Source organism: Thalassophryne amazonica, chromosome 6, assembly GCF_902500255.1.
Source record: "Thalassophryne amazonica chromosome 6, fThaAma1.1, whole genome shotgun sequence".
Lineage (NCBI taxonomy): Eukaryota > Metazoa > Chordata > Actinopteri > Batrachoidiformes > Batrachoididae > Thalassophryne > Thalassophryne amazonica.
The window spans coordinates 115,737,439-115,761,684 of NC_047108.1; the positions used below are offsets into that span (position 1 = coordinate 115,737,439).

General features: G+C 43.5%; 1 protein-coding gene across 1 annotated transcript in view; it reads right to left on the reverse strand.

The window, feature by feature from the left end:
- Positions 1-15,821: 15,821 nt before the first annotated feature.
- The window catches only part of LOC117512957 (forkhead box protein J3-like), a 231,636-nt gene continuing 223,211 nt past the window's right edge, over positions 15,822-24,246 (reverse strand). The window contains exons 11-12 of the mRNA XM_034173202.1: positions 20,484-20,567; positions 15,822-16,815 (exon numbers count right to left, since the gene is read on the reverse strand). Of these exons, the coding sequence (XP_034029093.1) occupies positions 16,691-16,815; positions 20,484-20,567 (209 nt within the window). The 3' untranslated portion in view covers positions 15,822-16,690. The remainder of the gene's footprint in view (positions 16,816-20,483; positions 20,568-24,246) is intronic.

The following is a 24,246-nucleotide window of genomic DNA, read 5'->3' on the forward strand; positions in this document are numbered from 1 at the left end:
AGTGAATGGAGGAGGGGAGCTGGTCCTGGTGGTGGGCCGGGTGGGTTGGGCTGTGGCAGGAGACCTCTGAGTTGGTCTCAGAGTCATTACCAGCCATTCCTGTGTGAAAGCCAAAAACATTATCAGCACAAAAACACACGCGTGGAAACAGTGATAAACTCTGACGCACAAACTTCTAGCTAGTAAGTAAGTAAGTAAATTTTATTTATATAGCACCTTTCACAGACAAGAGCCACAAGGTGCTTCACAACATAAAAGCACAGTACACCACACAATACATCAGACAATGGCCGAGACATTTAAAAACATAACATAGGATAGCAAAGCAGCCCAATAGCTAAGCAAAAGCTTGTGTAAAAAAGAAGGTCTTAAGTTGGCTTTTAAAAGTGTCGACAGAGTCCTGTGAGCGCAGAGAGAGCGGGAGACCATTCCAAAGCCTGGGAGCAACAGCCTGGAAGGATCGCTCTCCTCTGGTTGCAAAACAGGTGCGAGGAACCATCAACAAATTTTGGTCCACAGACCTCAACGCCCTGGCAAGTGCATAAGGCTGGATGAGGTCACAGATATAGGGAGGCGCCTGGCCATGTAGAGCTCTAAAGGTTAAAACCAAAATTTTAAAATTGATCCTGAAGGACACTGGCAGCCAATGAAGCTCCTTTAAAATTGGGGAAATATGAGTCCTCCTGTTAGCTTGTGTCAGAATTCTCGCTGCAGAGTTCTGTACTAACTGCAGTCGACACAACTCCTTCTTGTTTAGACATGAAAACAAACTGTTACAATAGTCTAAACGTGTTGACACAAAAGCATGAATAATAAGCTCTAAATCATTTCGAGACACCATTTTCCTGAGCTTAGAGATGTTTCTTAATTGAAAGAAGCAATTCCTCGTCAGCTGTTTACAATGCTGTACCAAAGACATGTCTTTGTCAAAGATGACACCCAAGTTTCGAAGACATGATTTAGCAGACTGGCCCAGGTCTCCCAAGTACTGCTGAATGAATACCTGGAATATGGGCATCAGGGGCAAAAACCAATGTCTCTGTTTTGTCTGCGTTGAGCTGAAGAAAGTTATTCGTTAGCCATTGTTTTATTTCCGCCAAACAATGGAGGAAGGAATCAAGCCTCTTAATCTCAGATGGCTTAAAGGAGCAGTAAAGCTGGATGTCATCCACAAATAACTGGTAAGAGACATCAGTAAATCTTTGAATGATCCTACCTAAAGGGATCAAGTACAATAAAAACAAAATGGGGCCCAATACAGAACCCTGAGGGACTCCGCATAACAGGTCCGCAGACTCTGACCTTATCTGGTTAGCAAAAACGCTAAAGCTACGCCCGGACAGATATGAGAAAAACCACCGAAGAACTGACCCCGACAGTCCGACATGATCCCTCAATCTATTCAGCAGGACCTAGTGGTCAACAGTATCAAAGGCAGAGGACAAATCCAAAAGAACCAACACGGTGGATTTCCCAGCATCAGCAGACATCATAATGTCGCTGGACACTTTCAAAAGAGCCATTTCTGTGAAAACCGGACTGAAACCTGTCATGAATGTTATTCTGATCCAGGAAGAGTGTCAGTTGGTCTGAAACCACCCTCTCGAGGATCTTAGACAGGAATGGGAGCTTAGAAATAGGTCTAAAACTACTTAGCTCCATTTGATTTAAACCTGTTTTTTTTTCAGTAGAGGCAACACTATGGCATGCTTGAAAGCACTGGGAAACACACCGGTGGACAAAGAAAGATTTACCATTCTAGTAACACATGGACCAATTACCTCAAATACTTTAATAAAGAGCCTGTAGGGAAGGATGTCCGATGAGCAAGAGGAAGGTTTCATCTTGCTCACCAATGCCGAAATATCAGCAAGTGTCACAGCCCTAAATGAAGACCAAATGCTGGGAACAGGCTCAGCTAGCAGTTAATGAAGCTGTTTTTAATGATTCCTGATAGAATGCTGGGCAAACATTGCTCCGGAGTATCCAGAACGTAAAGAAATGAAACGCCTCAGAAATCATTACATACGTTAATAATCATTATTTAAGGAAAAATAACATTTTGACTTCATGGCTTCCAAACAGCAAGGATTCTTTTACATCTCATTTTACATAAGTTGATTTGGGATGCAGACCGAATTCTGTAGTTCCTCAAGGATGTGTTGTGGTTCCTTCTCAGTTCAATGAGTGCACGATCTGGGTGTTGGGTCATGTTGTCAAAACCAGCGGCTTAGTTGTCTTTGCCAGGAAAGGATTACGGACCTTGACTTCACGTGCGATGCTGTGATCTTTGTAGACTCAATGGATACCCTGACTGCAACGCTTGAGAAGCTATGTGATGAATCAGAGTGTCTGGGTTTGTGACTAGGATCCATGCCTTTCAGTGGTTCAGCAATCAGAAATGTATCTGTATGCAGTGAAAGTGTTGAACTTGCTTACATGCTCTTTGATCTCAGCAGTGAAAGTCATTTCTCTGGGGTCGGGAGATGGCTAGGAAGAGATTATGGAGTCACGAGGTCCCTGGACTAGTGCAGTAGTGCCTTGATGATGACATAAGGAGTCCATTTTCTCCCGACTGCCCTCCTCAAGCGTTCAAAGTCTTGGTCATCTCAAGAAAATTTGGGAGGAAAATTTTCAAGGCATGTGGAATTTTGCGACTTTTAAATACAAATTTGGTGCGTGAGCAATCTGTACAACCCAGAATCCTGCTTTTACTGGAAACATCTGCTGTTCATGAAGTCTCTTTTCTGTATTAACCTCAGTCTGTCAGGCTTGGGTCCTGTTTGCTGGTTTTGGTTTGCTTATATTGTTTTGTCTCTTGCTGGGGGTTTTTTCCTGTTTGGATCTATCTGTCGCTTTCCCTGTTGTCTGTCTGTGTTTTCTGGTTGTGGGTGTGTCCTTCTCCCTGGCCACTCCTTCTTTCTGGGGCGTTCCACACACACCTGCTCTCAATCTGTACCTCATCACCTGGGTGTACACAAGCTCCTTTGTTTGCCTCATTTCTTCGCCAGATTGTTGCGCCTTGTGCCTACTCTCCAGCTCTGTATTGTATTCTTGTCCTGCCTGCGTCACGTATGTTACGACTACCTGCCTGTATCCTCGACCACGCCTACTGCCTGATGTTTCTGTTTGTATCACTCTTGTTGGACTGCCTTTCCGTGTACTGAACCTCGTTTACTGTTTCAGTAAACTGCTGTATCTTACAGAGCTTGTTGTCAGAGTCCTGCATTTGTGTCCAGCCTATTCCGCCCTTCAGACCTGTCAGAACAATCTGGCCAACAATGGACGCAGCGGACTCTACGACTTTCCAGCTTGCAGTACGTCACCACAGTAAGCAACTTGCCCAGCAAGAGGATCAGCTCACCGCTCTTAGCACCGGTCTTGGTGAGTTAGCTCAGCGACAGGATGCTTTCATGACGTCCGTGAGCTCCCAGTTGGAACAGCTCCTGTCAAAACTTCCTATTCAGGCCAGCCCGGACCCAGCAAGAAGCAACACCTGCTCCCCGGCGCCACTTCCGACCGCCGCCATGACGGCCATTGCACCGGAAGCAGCCATCTGTACTCATCTTTCCCGCCCTGAACAATTCTCCGGGGAAACTGGTGACGTCATGCCCTTTATCACGCAATGTGAGTTGCATTTTGAACTGATGCCCTGTATGGTCCCGTCCGATCGGACGAAGATAGCATACTTGATCTCCCATTTGTCGGGTCGGGCTGCGGCGTGGGCTACTGCGGAGTGGAGCCGTCAGTCGCCATCTTGCTCCTCCCTTCAAGCTTTCACCGCGGCGCTCGAACAGATATTCCAGCACACACCGCCGGGACGCGAGGCGGCGCGCTCCCTACTGAGGCTCAAGCAGGGCACTCGCCAAGTGGCGGATTACGCTGTGGACTTCCGCATCCTGGCCACCAAGAGCGAGTGGAATCCAGCTGCACTTCAGGATGTGTTCTTCCAGGGACTGTCCGCCGAGATTCGTGATAAGCTGATCGCCGCCGAATTACCCGAGGAGTTGGACGAGTTGATCGCACTGGCAATCCAGATCGACTGACGTTTGGCGGAACGATCTCGCCGTGAACTGCCTCGTCTGCCCCGGCGCGCCTTCGCCTCGCACCCAAATCCCACCACGGCTCTTCACTCCAACGTCAAATGGCCTGGGACTAATGAGCTGACGCAGCACGGCCGCATGCATCTGTCGCAGGAGGAACGACAGCGGAGACGTGACGAGGGACTGTGTTTCTATTGCGGTAAATCAGGTCATTTGAATGCTTGTTGTCCATTCAGGGGTGCTTCTGCAAGACGTCAGGCCTTAATACGGGTGAGTCACAGCTCTATTTTTTCTTCTAATTCGCAGAACAATATTCCTGCTCAATTGCAATCTGATCACAATTCAGAAATGGTGCATGCCCTCGTAGATTCTGGGTCTGATGCCAATTTAATATTACTCTCCCTCGCCAAGTCCTTGCACCTTAAATTGTTTTCCATCTCACGACCTCTGGCAGTCAGGGCGGTGGACGGACAGGCTTGGGAGAATCACTCATCGCACTCAGTCCGTCCAACTAATTATCAATGAGAACCATGTGGAAACAATCAGTTTTTTAGTGCTGGATAAAATGACTCACTCCATCATTCTGGGGCATCCCTGGCTGCAACGGCACAGTCCCAATTTCGATTGGGCTAAGGGTACGATAACTGGATGGGGGCCTTCGTGCCCCAGAAAATGTTTAATCAGCCATAAGCTAATGCCTACGCTCGTTCAGATGGACCTGGCCGGGGTCCCGCCTTGTTATCATGACCTTGCAACAGTGTTTAGTAAATCTAACGCTAAATCACTCCCACCTCATCGTATGTACGATTGCGCCATTGACTGGTTGCCTGGGGCCAGTCCTCCCCGAGGGAAATTATACTCGCTGTCCACCCCTGAACGTACTGCCATGCAGGCATACATACAGGAATCGTTGGACGCAGGATTAATACGGCCCTCATCGTCTCCTGCAGGGGCAGGATTTTTCTTTGTGGAGAAAAAGGATAAGACGCTTCGGCCTTGCATAGATTATCGAGGGTTAAACGACATAACTGTGAAGAATCGTTATCCCTTACCGTTGATGTCGTCCGCGTTTGAATCACTGGAGGGGGCTAAAGTATTCACCAAATTAGATCTCCGTAATGCTTATCATTTGGTCAGGATTAGAGAGGGGGACGAATGGAAGACGGCGTTTAACACCCCCTCCGGTCACTATGAGTACTTGATGATGCCATTTGGGCTTACTAACGCGCCGGCTGTCTTCCAGAACCTAGTTAACGATGTACTTCGGGAGTTCTTGAATAAGTTCGTGTTCGTATATTTGGATGATATACTGATTTTCTCCCCTGACCTAGAAACGCACACCCGGCATGTACGGACCGTGTTACAAACCCTTTTAAGGAACGGATTGTATGTCAAAGCGGAGAAATGTGAATTCCATAAGCCTACCGTATCCTTTCTGGGTTTTGTTATTTCGGAGGGCAAGATTCAGATGGATCCTGAAAAGGTGGCTGCAGTACGTGATTGGGCGGTGCCCAGTTGCCGTAAAGAAGTTCAAAGGTTTTTGGGATTTGCAAATTTCTATCGCAGGTTCATCCGAAATTTCAGTTCGGTCGCTGTGCCACTTCATAAGGTAACGTCATCGCTACGTGTGTGCAAGTGGACACCGGAATGTGACGAGGCCTTTAAGATCCTAAAGCAACGGTTCACTACCGCCCCAGTGCTACTCCTTCCTGACCCCGCACGGCAGTTCGTTGTTGAGGTTGATGCATCCAATGTAGGCCTGGGAGCAATTCTGTCTCAGATGTGTCCCACAGGATTACATCCGCGTGCCTTTCTTTCCCGTAAGTTGTCTGCCACAGAATGTAATTATTGCATCGGCGATCGGGAGCTGCTTGCGGTCAAGGTGGCCTTGGAGGAGTGGCGACACTGGCTTGAGGGGGCACAGATACCATTCTTAGTCTACACTGATCATAAGAATTTGGCTTATTTACGTTCCGCAAAGCGACTAAATGCTCGCCAGGCTTGCTGGGCAATATTTTTCAGCCGATTCAACTTCGTGATCACTTACTGGCCCGGGTCAAAGAATGGTAAACCTGATGCCTTGTCCAGACAGTTTGATGACCCCAATGCTCCAACAGATCCCGGTAATATTTTGCCATCCACATGCTTTGTTTCTGCGATCACTTGGGACATTGAATCACGCATAAAGGCCTCACTTGAGAATGAAACCATACCTACCGAATGTCCTGCCGATCGATTGTTTGTTCCGGTTCCTCTTAGGGGGGCAGTTATCGAGTGGGGCCATAGCAGTCACTTTTCCTGCCATCCAGGTATTAAAAAGACTATGTTTATTCTCCAACAGCGGTTCTGGTGGCCTTGCATGAGTAGGGATGTTATTGAATTTGTTAATGCCTGTCAGGCTTGTGCCATGCACAAGTCCTCCACTCGTCCTCCTTCTGGGTCATTACTGCCTCTGTCAATTCCTAGACATCCCTGGACTTTGTTACTGGACTACCCACTTCAAGGGGACACACAGTAATTCTCACTGTTGTTGATAGGTTTTCCAAAATGTGTCATTTTGTACCTTTGCCGAAATTGCCTTCTGCCAAGGAGTTAGCAGAACTAATGCTCCAACATGTTTTTCGTCTCCATGGGTTTCCACAGGACACAGTCTCCGGTCAGAGACTGTGTCCTGTCCACAGTCCACAGTTCATCTCTGGATTTTGGAGGGAATTCTGCCGTCTCCTAGGGGCCACCTCCAGTCTCACTTCCGGGTACCATCCGCAGGCAAGCGGTCAGTCAGAACGGTGTAATCAGGAATTGGAGAAAGGTTTGCGTATTTTGTGCTCACAACATCCATCCACTTGGTCCTTACAATTGTCATGGATTGAATTAGCACATAACAGTTTACCGTCAGTTTCTTCTGGGTATTCGCCTTTTCACGTGGTTTTCGGTCATCAACCTTCTTTGTTTACCCCTGCTGATCTGCAATCTCCGGTCCCGTCTGCCCTCAGTTTGATCGTTCGGTGCCAACGGACCTGGAAGCGGGCTCGGCGGGCGCTCCTCCGTTCTTCGGCTCTTCATAAAGCGGCTGCCGACTGCAGGCGGACGGACGCTCCGGCCTATACTGTTGGTCAGAAGGTGTGGTTGTCGACGCGTCACCTCCCGCTCCGTGGGGTTCCTCGTAAATTAGCGCCCAGGTTCGTTGGTCCCTTCCCCATAACTAAAGTCATCAATCCTGTTTCGGTTCGTCTTCGGTTACCTGCTGCCATGCACATCCACCCCACGTTTCATGTTAGCCAGGTTAAGCCTTATCGGTCCAGTCTGCTGTGCCCTCCGGCTGTTCCCCCTCCTGCCGCCTGGTGGGTGGACGGGGGTCCGGTTTTTACGGTTCGCCGGTTGCTTGCTTCGCGCCACCGGGGTCGCGGTCTCCAGTATTTGGTGGACTGGGAGGGTTACGGTCCCGAGGAGCGATCCTGGGTTTCCTCCCGTTTTGTGTTGGACCCCGGTCTTATTCGTGCCTTTCATGCGGCTCATCCTGCGGCTCCTGGGCCGTCTGGGGTCGGCCCTTGAGGGGGGGTACTGTCAGGCTTGGGTCTTGTTTGCTGGTTTTGGTTTGCTTATATTGTTTTGTCTCTTGCTGGGGGTTTTTTCCTGTCTGGATCTATCTGTTGCTTTCTCTGTTGTCTGTCTGTGTTTTCTGGTTGTGGGTGTGTCCTTCTCCCTGGCCACTCCTTCTTTCTGGGGCGTTCCACACACACCTGCTCTCAATCTGTACCTCATCACCTGGGTGTACATAAGCTCCTTTGTTTGCCTCATTTCTTCACCAGATTGTTGTGCCTTGTGCCTACTCTCCAGCTCTGTATTGTATTCTTGTCCTGCCTGCTTCACATATGTTATGACTACCTGCCTGTATCCTCGACCACGCCTACTGCCTGATGTTTCTGTTTGTATCACTCTTGCTGGACTGCCTTTCCGTGTACCGAACCTCGTTTACTGTTTCAGTAAACTGCTGTATCTTACAGAGCTTGTTGTCAGAGTCCTGCATTTGCGTCCAGCCTATTCCGCCCTTCAGACCTGTCACAGTCATTGTGTGACTCTTTGCCTTGAAGGTCTGGACCTTGACTACAACACTTTGTCCTTTTCTCATTCAATAAATGTGTTCCTTGTAATTTATTTTAATTTCGGGTGGGCATTTAGCCAACTTTCTTCAAAAAAGAGGGGTGGGCTGATGCTCAGCACTGAATATGGTACTTTTTTGAGACTCTGCTGAGGAGTCCATTGATTTCTATTTAATCCACTAGATGTCATGTCATGGCAGACATAGTGTGTTTGACAAACTGATGGTATTATTTTATCTTATTTGGATGAACAAATTCATTCAAGTCTATTATCTAAACAGTCTGATCCTCTTCTGTATTTGTTTTGACAAATATTGGCTGTACAAATGTGGGACTGAGTTCGAATAAATGTAACAGCATGGAAAATGCATTGAAAACATTGATCATGTCCACTGATTTCTATTTATGCCTGATTGTTAGACGCTAACCAAGATGGCGGTGCATGAGCAAATCAGCCCGGTTCTCCATCTAGTGAGTAAATCGTTATTGATGGAGAAGGGAACTTCAGCTACAACATTTTAGCTATGTGGTGCGCGTTTTTGGCGTGATCCAGCACACAGGTCCTTCAGTGTTGAGGATGGATGGTTACTTTCAGGAGGTGGGGATACACCGGTTGTCCAACTGAGTGGTTGCTATCCAGGACTCAAGATGGTCCTATAGTATGGTGGAAGCGGCGCCACCAACAGAAGCTCCCTGACCCAACTAACCTCTAAACAGTATGGTGCTCCTGTAACATTGCGCGGTAAATGCAACGATTGATTAAATGACAACATTACAGGAATAAATGGGATTCAAACAAACAAGCCATTGGTTAACGGACAAAAAGCTTTTTCCACCTGGACAAGATTTTTTTAAAGGCAAAACAGCAAAGCAACTTTTTAAAAAGAAAATGTGTGAAAATTCTACAAAGATCTGACCACAATCAACTAGTGACATTTATCTCATTTCCAATGTTGCGAAACAGTTAAACATCTTTGTTTTGTGCCACAATGCTAAAAATTCTTATAGCCTCATTTAACTATGCAACTTCCACACATCCGACAACAGCAGCGAGTAACTGGAGCTTCACTTAGTGTTAAACGACTTTGCAAAACATTAACATCGCCGTGAAGAAAAGCACCTTTGAAGCAACACGGGGTGTTTAAATCGGACTCTCCCAAAGAAAATGAGCCCTAAATACAGTGAGGACACGTGGTGTGGTAATGTTCATGTAGGAAAGCGTTGGTGGTCTGCTGAGTTACCTGTGATGGAGATCAGAGAAACTGTTGTTTGGCACGATGCTGACACCTGCTGGACAACAAGATGACAGGCAAAACATCACAAGGAAATGCCAAAAAAAAAATTTGTTTCTCTCTCTCTCAACATCAAAGGGCGATTTTCATTTGTACATGTGACTCCATCATTTCAAAGTATCTGGTGGAGACATTAAGGGCATTAAAATCATCTCAACTACTACTACTGTATTTGATCTTGTACAGTACTGTACGGTACTACAACTACTGTCCAGTTCAGTGGACCCACAGTGCAGCGGGCACTCCTGAGTGCATTGACAGATTCATCCAAGGTATAAATACTCATTAGCAGCTGGTCCCGTTTTAACCATCAACTCACGGCCAACAGGAAACATACATTCATTAAAAATATCAGTTCTAACTCACCTCTCTGCTGCTCGCAGTGACCAGCCTGAAACACTACCCCCCTCCATCCCCACCACCAGTTGGTCCCTCTCTCTGATACCTGGTGTGGGCTCTGCCCCTGCCTTCTTCCAACGACAGGATTCGAGATCAATGTACCCTGTTACCATTAAGACCAGGACCTCCCCAAAACACTGTTGGAACATTCTGTACAGTATCACTATGGATTAAATCTTTAACCTTTTTTGTCTCCTCATTCAGTGGTAAAATTGCCCAACAAGATCAAATTTGCCAAAGGGCAATCACTGGCGTCAAGGTTATTTGGGTAAACGGTCAAATTTTCAGTTGTTCACTCCAATTTGCATCGAACTTGGCATACATATGGAGTGGTTCTGGAATTGCCCAACAAGATCAAGACTTTGAGTATTGATCAAGTCTTTTTGCTGATTTCTACCAAACATGGTACGTCAATGAAGGCTGGATCTAAGACCTCCGTAAAAAATAAAGTAATTTTTGGCAAAAGTCAAGAAATTTAATTTCAACCCAATTTGCCACAAACGTGTCACACACTTGCATGGATTTCAGAACTACCCTAACAAGGTTGGCCAGAGGTCAATAATTTGGATGAAGGTCAAAATCATTGGGATCAAATATAACAGTTACGGTCTTCGTGCACATGGTTACTATTCCAGCTGTTTAAATGACCATTGGACCATGGTAGCACAGTAACTGGTGGCCGAAACTAAATGCCCAAATTTGGCCAAATGTTAAGTTAAAATGACAACAGCAGATGCAGGTTTAGTGCCGTAAAAATGGCCAATGACATTTTAATAAACACTGAAACATGTTTAACCGCCACACACATATACATGACACACAAAATGCCAACACCAGTTCTTTAAACACTTATTTACAGTATACTGAAGGTATATACATATTGTATCTCCTGAATAACAAAATACTTTGTTTCCATTTGCTGTTTACTTTTTCCACCAGTCTGTTTTTTTTTTTTTTGATGGCAAACAGAAATGTACGTACTGATATTTACAAGAACGATGACGAACAAACATACACGATATATATCTGTATAGATATATATATAAATAAATGCTGGTCATTGTAATACAGCATTTAATGGCAATAATAATGAGACTTTTTTCTACAGTGAGACCTTGTTTGAACCATTTTAAAAATCACTGAGTTCTTCCAAACCAAAGAGCACTTTCGGTCCCATATTTCACTCTATAGCCATCTGATGGATATATATATATATATAGATATATATATATAGATATATATATATATATATATATATATATATATATATATATATATATATATATATATATATATATCCATTCTATGAAGTATCCATATGAGTATCTTTGAGCTGTATGCTGAACAAAATTTGACTATAAACACTTCTACACACAGACAAAACTAAACAAACATCACAGTTAAAAAAAAGTTTAGTATTTGAAAGTTGTAGTCTTCGCTCCGCTGCAGAATGCTTAGTTTTAGTTTATTTTTTGACTGTCTTTTGCCCAAAAACGGCTCATCTTTAATTAACGAGACCTCCCGAAACCACTTCTTCCATTTCCTGTTTGGTCATGTTTACAATTCAAATGCACTAAATAATTAAGTTTATTTCAGAAAACAATACACCATTGCTGAAAAAAGTCCAATTCATGAGTCTGATTCTTGCAATAATGGTTGTTACACAGGCTGAAGAAAAGCTTATTCCACAGTATTAGCTTATAAGCTGACAAACGACTTTAAACTTTGGGACGCCAGTCGTTGGGCTGCTCCGTGTCCACCAACAATAAAGGAACGCCGACAGCATCGTGCAGAACAAACAAAGTAACCTGACATACACTGGTGTAGATGTTTGTGTGAAGATTGTTACGCCCTGAGAACATGGCACCACGTAGCTTATAAAGTAACCGCACTGAGAAAATTCAATTGAAAAGTAAAGCTCAATGTGACGTACAATCTACCAAACACAATCAAAGCTACAGTCTTTGACTCAGGGTTTAGTCTGCATTTCAAACATCTCAGGCTTGACAGACTTTTGGTGTAGCTCATTTACAACAGCTGCAATACCATGTTCTGACAGTAGGCTGTGCACTAACTTCAAGATCGCACATTTTGAAGCCATTTCAAAACATTTTCAAAACAAAGTTTGTTGGACGATTCACAAAGGACACTGTCATTTCCAGAGAAAGTCACATGACTGCTAAAGGTTGTTGAAAATATCACCTAACGCAACGTGGCTAGCGGACCTCCCTCAATTAGACTGTTCTGAGATTCTTCCTGCGGGTTCATGCAGAGGTACAAAAAATGCTATCGGTGGGCATAACCTATTTTCGGGAATCACCTTGCATACTGCTCAACGCCATTGTTACAGCTCGATAGCTGATTCAAGTAGTTGTATTCTCTTTAAATATGACATAGAAGACCCCCAAATAAAGTACTTCTGATCCTGTTGGTGTGTGTAGCAGACGGTAATTTGGACAGTTCATCATTTCAATGAGAAGACAGAAAATGTTGCCACAGCTGGCAGTGAGACCAGCAGCCGCACACTGCGGTGTCCCTGCTGTCAGAAGTTTATTTACTTATATATTAATTAATAATGATTATCATTGTTGTGAAATGACAGACATCTGTAGAGCTTAATGTCCAATGCCATAAATGTGTCTGTGACAACCAGAGCAACAACAGAAATGATTTATGATTTGGAATATAATTTTTTTTTTTAAAAGAACATTAACTGGAGTGAGATTTGCCCTTTAAAGACAGTATAACAGAGGATATTAATCAGTGAAATCACCAGGTGAAGTGCACGGATGGAAAGAAAACCTGCACCCTCTTGGTCTTTTCCGGAATCAGTTTGAGACCTTTGTGTTATACGGTCTGGAGTCTGTTTGCATCGTGAAAGATTACTGCTTTGCAATTGGTATGTGGTGTACTACTGACCTGTACTTTCAAAAGGATACTTCTCCCAATACACAACTAAGAGATGGTTTCAAACACATGAGGTCTTCTTTCATTATCCAGTGGAAACTAAAATGAAGATGCGTCTGTAGTGGTCATGCTAGACAACAGACGACAGCCATTTTTGAAAGGAACCTGCCTTGAGTCTCCCCCAGTACACCACCAAGAAATGGTTTCAATCAGACGAGGTGTTCTTTAGTTACTCTGCGGTAACAAAACGTTTACAGGCAGCCACTCAGACAGTCTGCAAACATAATACATGCCCCCAACTTTGTTGAACGGGGCATAAATAAAAAGCAAACATTTATCATGAACGTACAAAAGAGGCTGAAGCAAACACGACAAAACAAGAAATTTAAATTTCATCAAGAAGTGAACCCACGCCGTCTGATTCAGAGTCCAAACTATGACTTTTACACCACCGACTCGTTGGGTTAGTATCACAGATGGTAGTTTGCAGTAGGAGGAAATGTGACGTCTGCACGCTGCTTATCACGTGAAGCTAAACTATGTTTGGGCACTTTCAGCGGTCATGTGACATCACATGGAAAGGTGTGTCGCATCCTGGCAATGTGCCCTTTGTAAGTCTCCCAAGAATAAAACTTGCCATCACTTGCAAAACTGATTCGCCAGTTTTCAAAGTCGCAATTATATCTATCAAACAGTTCCAGAAGAATCACAGACCTTGTTCACATTACTATTCAAAATTGGATTTTTACGCTTATCTAGATTGTATCTAGCTTCATTTTTTGGCAGTCTGGAAAATGAAAAATCACATGAGATTAGATTCTTCTAAAGTGGATTCAAAGTACATACGAGGGCTGTCAATAAAGTATAGGTCCTTTTAATTTTTTTCAAAAACTATATGGATTTCATTCATATGTTTTTACGTCAGACATGCTTGAACCCTTGTGCGCATGCGTGAGTTTTTCCACGCCTGTCGGTGACGTCATCTGCCTGTGAGCACTCCTTGTGGGAGGAGTCGTCCAGCCTGTCGTCGGAATTCCTTTGTCTGAGAAGTTGCTGAGAGACTGGCGCTTTGTTTGATCAAAATTTTTTCTAAACCTGTGAGACACATTGAAGTGGACACGGTTCGAAAAATTAAGCTGGTTTTCAGTGAAAATTTTAACGGCTGATGAGAGATTTTGAGGTGATACTGTCGCTTTAAGGACTTCCCATGGTGCGAGACGTCGCGCAGCGCTCTCAGGCGCCGTCGTCAGCCTGTTTCAAGCTGAAAACCGCCACATTTCAGGCTCTATTGATCCAGGACGTCGTGAGAGAACAGAGAAGTTTCAGAAGAAGTCGGTTTCAGCATTTTATCTGGATATTCCACTGTTAAAGGAGATTTTTTTTATGAAAGACGTGCAGACGGGTCCGCGCGTTGGCTCGTAGCTGCCGCGGTGCGGCGGCACAGGAAAAACACCTCCGTGTTGATAACCATTTGTAAAATCCAGGCGGCTTTTGATGGCTTTCAGTGGAGTGAGTATATGAGAAATTGTTTAACAGCTGGACATGTTCCAACTTGTCCTTAAGGCTTTCAACGGAGGTGTTTTTCCTGTGGCGGAGCATCGCAGCGGCTGCGAGCCGACGCTGCAATCCGTCCGCACGTCTTTCATTAAAAAAATCTCCTTTAACAGTGGAATATCCGGATAAAATGCTAAAACCGACTTCTTCTGAAACTTCTCTGTTCTCTCACGACGTCCTGGATCAATAGAGCCTGAAATGTGGAGGTTTTCAGCTTGAAACAGGCTGACGACGGCGCCTGAGAGCGCTGCGCGATGTGTCGCACCGTGGGAAGTCCTTAAAGCGACAGTATCACCTCAAAATCTCTCATCAGCCGTTAAAATTTTCACTGAAAACCAGCTTAATTTTTCGAACCATGTCCACTTCGATGTGTCTCACAGGTTTAGAAAAAAATTTGATCAAACAAAGCGCCAGTCTCTCAGCAACTTCTCAGATAAAGGAATTCCGACGAGGGGCTGGACGACTCCTCCCACAAGGAGTGCTCACAGGCGAATGACGTCACCGACAGGCGTGGAAAAACTCACGCATGCGCACGAGGGTTCAAGCATGTCTGACGTAAAAACATATGAATGAAATCCATATAGTTTTTGAAAAAAATAAAAAGGACCTATACTTTATTGACAGACCTCATACGGAGTTGGTTTGAAATGCGATTCAAATAGCATTTGTGCAAATCTGTTTAATTCTTAACATCTTGGTCACGCAAATAAGATTTCAACGAGTCCTCTGCATCACTTGCAATGCGACACGAACAACAATGACATAATTCCAGAGAGACTCAAGTTGAATCAAGGCGCCTTATCTGTGGAGTTGGAATAAGTCAAAGAATTTTTTTCTTTGAATAAGTCAAAGAAAATGGTGAAAAACAATGAAGCAAAAATAACAAACTGTGGACGGACGAGGAAATAAAGTGCCAGTTATCCACATAATCATTCTGGAGAGAAACAGGCACAGTTCGCCGTCCTCCATATTCTTCCTGGGTGTAGACTGTTACCATAGCAATCAACATGGATCAGACTCTGTCAATGTGGACACACAGATCAGATCTGCTCACGTTCTATATATAATGTGGACAGTTAATCAATGAGATCTGATTTGAATCAGATTTGAAGTAAATCCGATTTGAACTGGAAACAAACGTAATCTTTCAGTGAAGTCTGGGACACATCAGAGAGGATTTAGATTGTAGAGAGGGATTGTCCTTCAAGAAGTTCTACAATCCAGATCCAGCTGATCCTGGAGCAGTGCTGAAGAACTTAACTTTTATTTTTAAAAAAAATCATGTTAATCAGGTGTTATCACTGAAACACTGGCTAAAATATATTAAAAAAAAAGAAAGAAAGAAATTGAGTTCTCAACCTCAAGAGAATGTCCAAGTTGTCCTCAAGTCCAAAGCTTGTATCTGCACGTTCACGCCGGGGATTCAAACCTTCTGCATGCAGTTGTTTAATTTCCACGGTAAAGAGATATTTTCTTCAGATCTTCAACTTTGAAGTGATAAAAAATGGGGAAAAATGCGGAAAACATTTTGTGTTTTTTGTTTGAACACTACAGATCCTGAACAGCCTACAGCCTGAACTATGGGTCAGGTCATTTCTGAAGGTTAAACCCAAGTACATTTTTCTGTACCACTGAGCCAAAGAACCAGATACTACAGAATTCAGAATTACAAATTCAAGATTTGTGGTGAGGTGACAATAACTTGTTCCCATACCAGAAATCAAACGTTCTGACCTCCTGTCATGTCCACAGACGAACAAAACAAATTGATTATGTTCCAATCCTGTGCAGCAATTTGAGCGCAAAAAACCTGAAAGTGGTGCATCAAACCTTTTTAGCAATATGGAGCAGGACCGCCTCAGAAAACGCTCCTGCTGACTGTTGTGGAAATCGCTGGCAGCCACACTGACGCCCGGTTACAAAGGATCAAATCCTTGGATCTGTATGCAAAGAACAGGTGCAACTTTTTTCATGGGTGGTGAAACTTTGCACATATGAGACAGAAGCTGTAGCAGACAACACAACAGGCTGTTTTTTTCTTCTCTAAAACAAAGTTGTTTTTGGACATTTGGACAATACTTTGGTGTCTTGTAACCCTGTTGGCACTGGGGGATGGAACAGAAGGAAATTCAGAGCTTCATATGTCCTTCAGCTGTACGTGCGACGTCTACATCTCAGCTTGGTCCAACTCTGTCCATCTCTCTTTTTTTTTAATGATTGTCTTTAGATTCATCGTCCACGTGATAAAAATGCCAACAAGACCAGAGAAACGACTTTGTCTTGGATTGTCTTCTGTGTTTCAGGTGAATTGGGTTGTCCGGTTTGATACCTCACCTGGCATCACGTGTCACTGCCAGTCTTTAGCTCTCTGTTCAGACGAGCCGACGTGCTCTGGTTAGACGATAGAGTCCCAGTCGAAGTCATCCTGGATGTCGTCTGTAGCGAGCATGCGTCTCACCTGGAAGTGTCCCGCTGGAAGCGGGTGTTGCTGCTGCTGCCGGCTCAGCTGGCTGTGGTGGCCTGAACACAGACGGACACAAGAACAGTATACGCAGGTGACGTCTCCTGTCTCACTTTATTTTATTATTTCATTTTCTGGTTATGTAGTTATGTAGAATAAGAGTTAAGTCCAACACAGGCCCTGAGGACCATTAGACTTTAGATATCATAACGTGAAGAGGATAAGACTGCAAGGACTGGACAGGATGCCAGTCCATCACAGGTTACTTCACCAGCCAAGGCTGGCACCCTATTACAGCTGGGTGGACCGGGACAGTGCAAACAAAGTGTCTTATCCGAGGACAGAGACAGGTAGCACGAAGCACAGATCTGGACTCGAAGCCCACTCTGTATATTGGTCGTCCAACCGCTAACCCACAAAGCTACCTGCGCTGTAATTACACGCTCGGGGTTGACACAGCCGATTCAGTTTGGATCCACGTGTTTATACGGCATAGGTTTTATGTTGATGCCGTTCCTGACACAACACCAGATGTATCGTATTTTTCAGCATATTTTCCTGCTTAGGCTTCGCTCACGGCATGTTTTTTAACTTCAAAATGTAGAATAATCAGAAATTAATCTTGAAGTTAAAAAACAATCTCTAAGGCTTTTCTTTCGTAAACTGCGGCTTTAAAGTAAGGCTGTAACAAAAATTTTAAAAAACTATGGCATTACTTCACACAATTTCGCCCTAAAAAATGCAGCCAAAGTGTTTAAGTTCTCCGTTACGGAATGGAGGACGTCTCATTTAGGGAAAAAACAGTTTTGGCCAATTGTAGTTTGTAGTCTGTATTGTTTGGAAAGAGGCATCATTTGATTTAAAATGGTGATTCACTTTGAAGTTACTGATTTTGGAATGATCCCTCTTTCAAACTTTACTTGCCAGAGAGCCGCAGACAATCCCACAACACCCACACGAACCAGAAGATATTATTATTATTGTTTTCCTTTACATGAGGGACAGTAACTTCAATTCACAAAGCAGCGGAGCAGGAGATATTAATGTTACAGGCCACGGCAGAGAACTGCGTCGTTGGCTGCCACAAAAAAAAAGCACATTAATAACTGTCTGTGTGAAACAGGTGGACGATTCTCACTTCTGCCCACAACAACAGAAGAGAGTCCCGTTTAGCAACTTTATTCTGCAGAAAAGGTTTGTCACGACTGACATCTTTAAATGCCTTTGACAGAGGTTGATGAACAAATTGTGGATGTGTTGCTTCTAAATCAGAACCAGCGGGTCCACAATCAAAGTAGAGAAATGATCATTTTCCTGTTACATACCCTCAAAAACAACGTAACGGCCCAACTGCAGCATAATTTTTTTCAGGCAGCAGCATAACAGGCCGTTACTGTTATAACGCTAGTGAGACCTGCGTGGTGCTGTCTACATGCACGACAAGCTGCTCCTGTATAACGAATGTGGTTGTGTCATTCACACTCTGGAGTAGAAGAAGAAGCAGCAGCAGATGAACAAAAATGTTCTTCGTTTTAGAAAACAAGTAAATTTGTGAAATAATGCTTTCAAACTGAAACACCATGCTCTGGGACAAAAAGAGGAATATAACATTTTATTACTCGGATTAACAAGGACTGCTCATTTCAAGAGTTCTAGGACTAACTTAAAGAAGAAGGAGAAAGGAAGAAGACAGTTTGCCAGAAGGCACATGGGAGACTCAAGCATAGATTTAATCTGTTTTCTTGTACGAAAATTCTTCTCTCTTGCACTCTGCCTTGTAGCTGTGACTGGTGGTAGCAGTATGCACAGGTGTCTTGGTGGCTTCCTTTACTCACTTCCCTCTTGCACAATCACTCAGTCTTTGAGAACTGCCTATGCCAGACAGATTTACCACACACTACCAAACCATTAGTCTAAATGGAGTCCAAGACATAATGACATATTGATTTGGAAATGTTCATGTATCCATCCCCTGACTTCTCTCAAGAAAACTGGATGTAAAACTGATGATTTCTTTGTGTTACTTGTGCTCCCCATTATTTGGATATTTCTTTTATTTAATCTCACACAGACCTGTTAATTTTTCTGTAAGAAGCCCTCTTATTCTGCACTCTTTACCTGTATTAATTGCACCTGTTTGAACTTGTTACCTGTATAAAAGACACCTGTTCACACACTCAATCAATCACACTCCAACCTGTCCACTATAGCCAAGAACAAAGAGCTGTCTAAGAACACCAGGGACAAAACTGTAGACCTGCACAAGGCTGGGATGGACTACAGGACAACAGGCAAGCAGCTTGGTAGAAGACAACAACTGTTATGATTATTTATTAGAAAGTGGAAGAAACAAAAATGACTGTCAATCTCCTTCGGTCTGGGATTCCATGCAAGATCTCACTTTGTGGGGTAAGGATGATTCTGAGAAAGCTCAAAACTACACAGGAGGACCTGGTCAATGACCTGAAGAGAGCTGGGACCACAGTCACAAAGATTACATTAGTAACACATGATGCTGTCATGGTTTAAAATCCTGCAGGGCAGCAAGGTCCCCCTGCTCAAGCCAGCACATGTCCAGGCCCGTTTGAAGTTCACCAGTGACCATCTGGATGAGGCATGGGAGAAGGTCATGTGGTCAGATGAGACCAGAATAGAGCTTTTTGGAATCAACTCCACTTACCATGTTTAGAGGATGAGAACAACCCCAAGAAAACCATCCCAACCGTGAAGCATGAGGGTGGAAACATCATACTCTGGGGGTGCTCTTCTGCAAAGGGGACAGGACGACTGCACCATATTGAAGGGAGGATGGATGGGGTCATGTATTGTGAGATTTTGGCAAACAACCTCCTTCCCTCAGTAAGAGCATTGAAGATGGGTCATGGCTGGGTCTTCCAGCATGACAATGACCCCAAACACACAGCCAGGGCAACTAAGGAGGGGCTCCGTAAGAAGCATTTCAAGGTCCTGGAGTGGCCTGGCCAGTCTCCAGACCTGAACTCAATAGAAAATCTTTGGAGGGAGCTGAAACTCCAAACCTGAAAGATCTAGAGAAGATCTGTATGGAGGAGTGGACCAAAATCCCTGCTGCAGTGTGTGCAAACCTGGTGAAAAACTACAGGAAACGTTTGACCTCTGTAATTGCAAACAAAGGCTACTATACCAAATATTAACATTGATTTTCACAGGTGTTCAAATACTTATTTGCAGCAGTAACATACAAATAAATGATTTTAAAAAATCATACATTGTGATTTCCAGATTTTTTTTTTTAGATTATGTCTCTCACAGTGGACATGCACCTAAGATGAAAATTTCAGACCCCTCCATGATTTCTAAGCGGGAGATCTTGCAAAATTGCAGGGTGTTTAAATACTTATTTTCCTCACTGTATATATATACACACACATGCATACATACATAAATCCATATAGCATTTTTGAAAGACCCCTTTAAAAATATCGGTTGAAAAATATTATCCAGGAGAAAATGTGCACTGAATGAAAATAAGTGGTTTTAAAGTTACCTCCTAATGCTAAAAACTGATGTTTTATTTGATTGTTTGTTTGGTGACACGGACTCATAACTTTTTATTTGACCAAAGGATCAGAGTTGCTGTGATTTTTCAGTTATAACTGAAATAAGCACTTCTGCCACGTGCACACATGCACAGTGCACCTCCACCTGCTCCTCGTGGCCGGCTGAGGGTTGAAATGGAGGAACGTACCTGTCATGGTGGGAGGCATGTGAGGGTATGCTGGTGGACCCATCATGGTGGAAATGTTCTGACTGGAATCGATGTACATGTTCCCTGTGAGAGAACAGACAAAAGGGAAGATCAGCACCTCCAGCCAGTGCTGCCACCTTCTGGTGAAACACAGGAATCATAGCACTTTTCACACATTTCTGTCTTTGATGCAGCTGTTATGGAGAATACGTCTATGATTCTTAACTGGATCAACAATGGACCATCAACAGTTGTGGCAACCCCTTTGTGGCAAAGAAGATCATCTCTTGATCGATTCCTCGTCAGGATGGTGGATGCAGAGAAAATCTACATCCAGAAATGAGCTAGAGAAATCTATGCTTGAGTTCTTTTAACATGGGCATGTCATTGCATGCTGACAAACACACGGTCCTGACAGATCTCCAGCCTGGTCCAATGGCTGGGAAAGCCCAGATGGTCAGGGTCTGTCGCAGCATTCATCTGTTTCCACAAACCATCACCTCCTCCACCTGACCCACTTTTGAGGACTTCTTGATTCACTAGTGCACCATTTGCCATCTCTTGTTTAGGGTTCCTGTAGGACCTTCATGGTTACCGTAGCAGCCACAGCGCACACAAAGTCCCCACTGTATTTCACTCCTACTTGATCCGTTCTCTAGGTGTCACAATGCGGACAAGGGGTTGGACGTTGACAATCCATCAACAGTGAATAGGTACTGAAGTATCTCCTAAAGGTGTCCAAACAGGACTCAAACCCTCAACTTTTGAGTTTATGGAAAAACCACTCGACCCACTCTACTAGACTCTGCCCAAAAAAATCAAACAATTTCAGAAATTCTGAAGGATCTAATTGCAACTTGTTGGGTTTCCATTGTGACTATAACTAAAGATTTCCATCATCATTGTCTTGGTTCACTGACAATGGCACCTTCTAGTTATTACAGTGCTATTAGCACTTTAATTTGGTATAAAATTAAACATTTACTCTGCTCTCACCTGTGAGATCATTAAAGCTACACTCTGTAGGATTTAGGGTCATCTAGTGGTCAGGTTGCAGGCGACATTATGCCATTGCTAGTTACGATTTTAGGCTCCCTTTATGTTTTCACTTTTTGGGCAATGAACATTCGTGCTCCCCCGCCTTCTCTTGTCATAAACAATATGTTTGATCCTCCATTTTTAAAAAAATGAGGGTTCTCAAACTTGCTAGCTTGGACTAGCAACCAGTAAACAGTGTCAAAAGGAGAGACGACTGATTCCTCCTCGTTTTTCCTCAGTTTTCCACCTGTGCTGCAAAATGCGAAAGATGGCGTACATGTGTCCCTTTTGGGCTACTTTATCAACATGGCAGTGCAACATGGCAGCCTCCATGACGGTGTTTGCTCTCAAGGCGGGCTCATAATAAAGGTGGCTTCCCATTTCTCATTTTTGGTCCTGATTGCTGCCCTGATTCCACAAATGAGGTTTTTCAGCCTGATTGTCTAAAGTTGCGTTTCATAGTGATATGTACACTAAAGCCCGACCGAAATGGATTTTTTGAGGCCGATGCCGATAACGATATTTGGATGAAAAAAATGCAGATAATCGATAAATCGGCTGATTTGCCGATAGACGATAAATCAGCTGATATTATTATTGCTATTCAAACGGGCCAACTAGTAAGATATCACTCCTGAAAATGATCTTTGCCATATCACATGAGGTAAATCTGCACTACGATTAGATTTTGGAAAACCATGTGATGGAGAACCAATTCCGATAGGACACTCACATTGTGCATGTCATCACACAGCTTCTATGAGGAGTACCAAGATGGCCGACGAACGTTTTTTGCAAAAAAAAAAGTACGTTTCTATCTCATATCATTAAAAAGTTATTTACAATTTAGTAAAGCTTGGTCCCAACTGTCGTATATGACGGCGTTAGCCCCAGAGAGTTAATGGCGAACGGCAGTAATTCCCAGAAGCCTTCTGGACGGCCAGTGAATCTGAATGTTTCAACCTCTTAGCAGTAAACAAAAGTTTTTCATGCTAGAAATAAGGTCTACACAACGTGGGCTTAATAAAAAGCGTGACCGACGCAATGAAGCACATTTGACACATTACTACATAAACTGAGTTAATCAAACTGAGTTGAACTGAAACGGGAGAAATGTGGGGTGAATGTAATCGCAAAGTTATTACAAACAACATCCTTATAAACTTACTTGTATGCTTTTGTCAGCCGATCAGTGCAGCGTGACAGCGAACTATGGGGGCCAGTGATGAACACATTTAAGCAGGGGTGTAAGCAGCTCTCAGCTGAATGGAGTCAAAGCTCCATCTACTGGACAAACAGTGCAAGGACATTTTACATTGCTGACACAAACATTATTTCAGTAACTGTTCTGTTTATGAGAAATTATCGGCGTTCTATCGGAGGAATTTCGGCCGATAGTGAGTACTATGAAAAGGGCTTATATCGGCCAATAATATTGGTCGGGCTCTAATGTACACGATTATACACCAGGTTACAAACAACACTGAACGCAGCCCCAATGCACAGGAGCGACTGCGCATACTTACAACGGCACTGTGTGCGGTCCACACACTAATGTCTGTGGTTATAACGAGATGTTATTACAAAGGTAGAACTCACCCACATGTGGTGTGCAGCCAGTACACTCTTGAGTGCCCATCCCAAGCCCGGATAAAAGAGCAGGATTGTGTTGGGACGGGCATCCAGCATAAAACCAGCCAAATTAAAGATGCAGAGTACAAATCAAATTTCCACACTGGATCGGTTGAGGCTCGGGATAACAACGACCGCCACCGGTGCCGTTGCCCAACAGAGTGCGGGCAGATCAGATGGTGATACTGAGGATACAAAATGCAAAACATGCATTGTGCACAATTTCTCCAATCACAGCCACAGAAGCCTGTAACTTCTTCTGGGTTGTCTGGGTGGCTTTCCTCACTCTTCTCCTTCTTGCACAGTCACTCAGTCTTTGAGAACTGTCTATTCCACACATATTTACCATAGAGTGCCATACTGTTTGTATTTCTTCATAACTGATGTAAATAAAGTCCAAGACATATTCAGTGACTTGGCAATGTTCATGTATCCATCTCCTGACTTGTCTGAAGAAAACTGGCAATAAAACTGATTATTTACAGGTATTATACCAAAGCATTCCTTTACTTATGCAACCCATCATCTTGGCTTTTATATTTTAATTCATTTATATCAAGTTGTGGAGATTTGCTTTGAGTTTGAGTTTAAGGAAGATAATTTTAGAAATTTTTATATTGAGAAGCTTGATTTACTCAAACAAATTAAAATGTGTGAAATACCAAGGGGCTGACAATATTCTGTTAAAGGTGTTTATGGATGCTTATTGTGTTCACCCTAACCAGAAACTCATTTCAAAAACAACAAATAAAGCGTACTTCATATCATCTATATATAAAACAAAAGTGGGAACAAGAAGGTAACCTTGTTTTAAAGGAAGAAGATTGGGAGAATTTATGTGAGATACAATGGAAAACTTCCAGTTCAACTTTATGGCGAGAGTTTTCTTGGAAGACCCTTATAAGGTTTTTTATCACTCCAGTTCAAAAGAGGCACTACACAAATTCTTCTGCATGCTGGCGACAGTGTAGATGCCTTGAAACAAACCATTTTCACATATTTTGGTCCTATGCATCATTGGTTCCATTTTGGCGGGAAGTATATACAGTTTTGCAACGTGTACTTCATTTGGACATTCAATTTAAATTTGAGT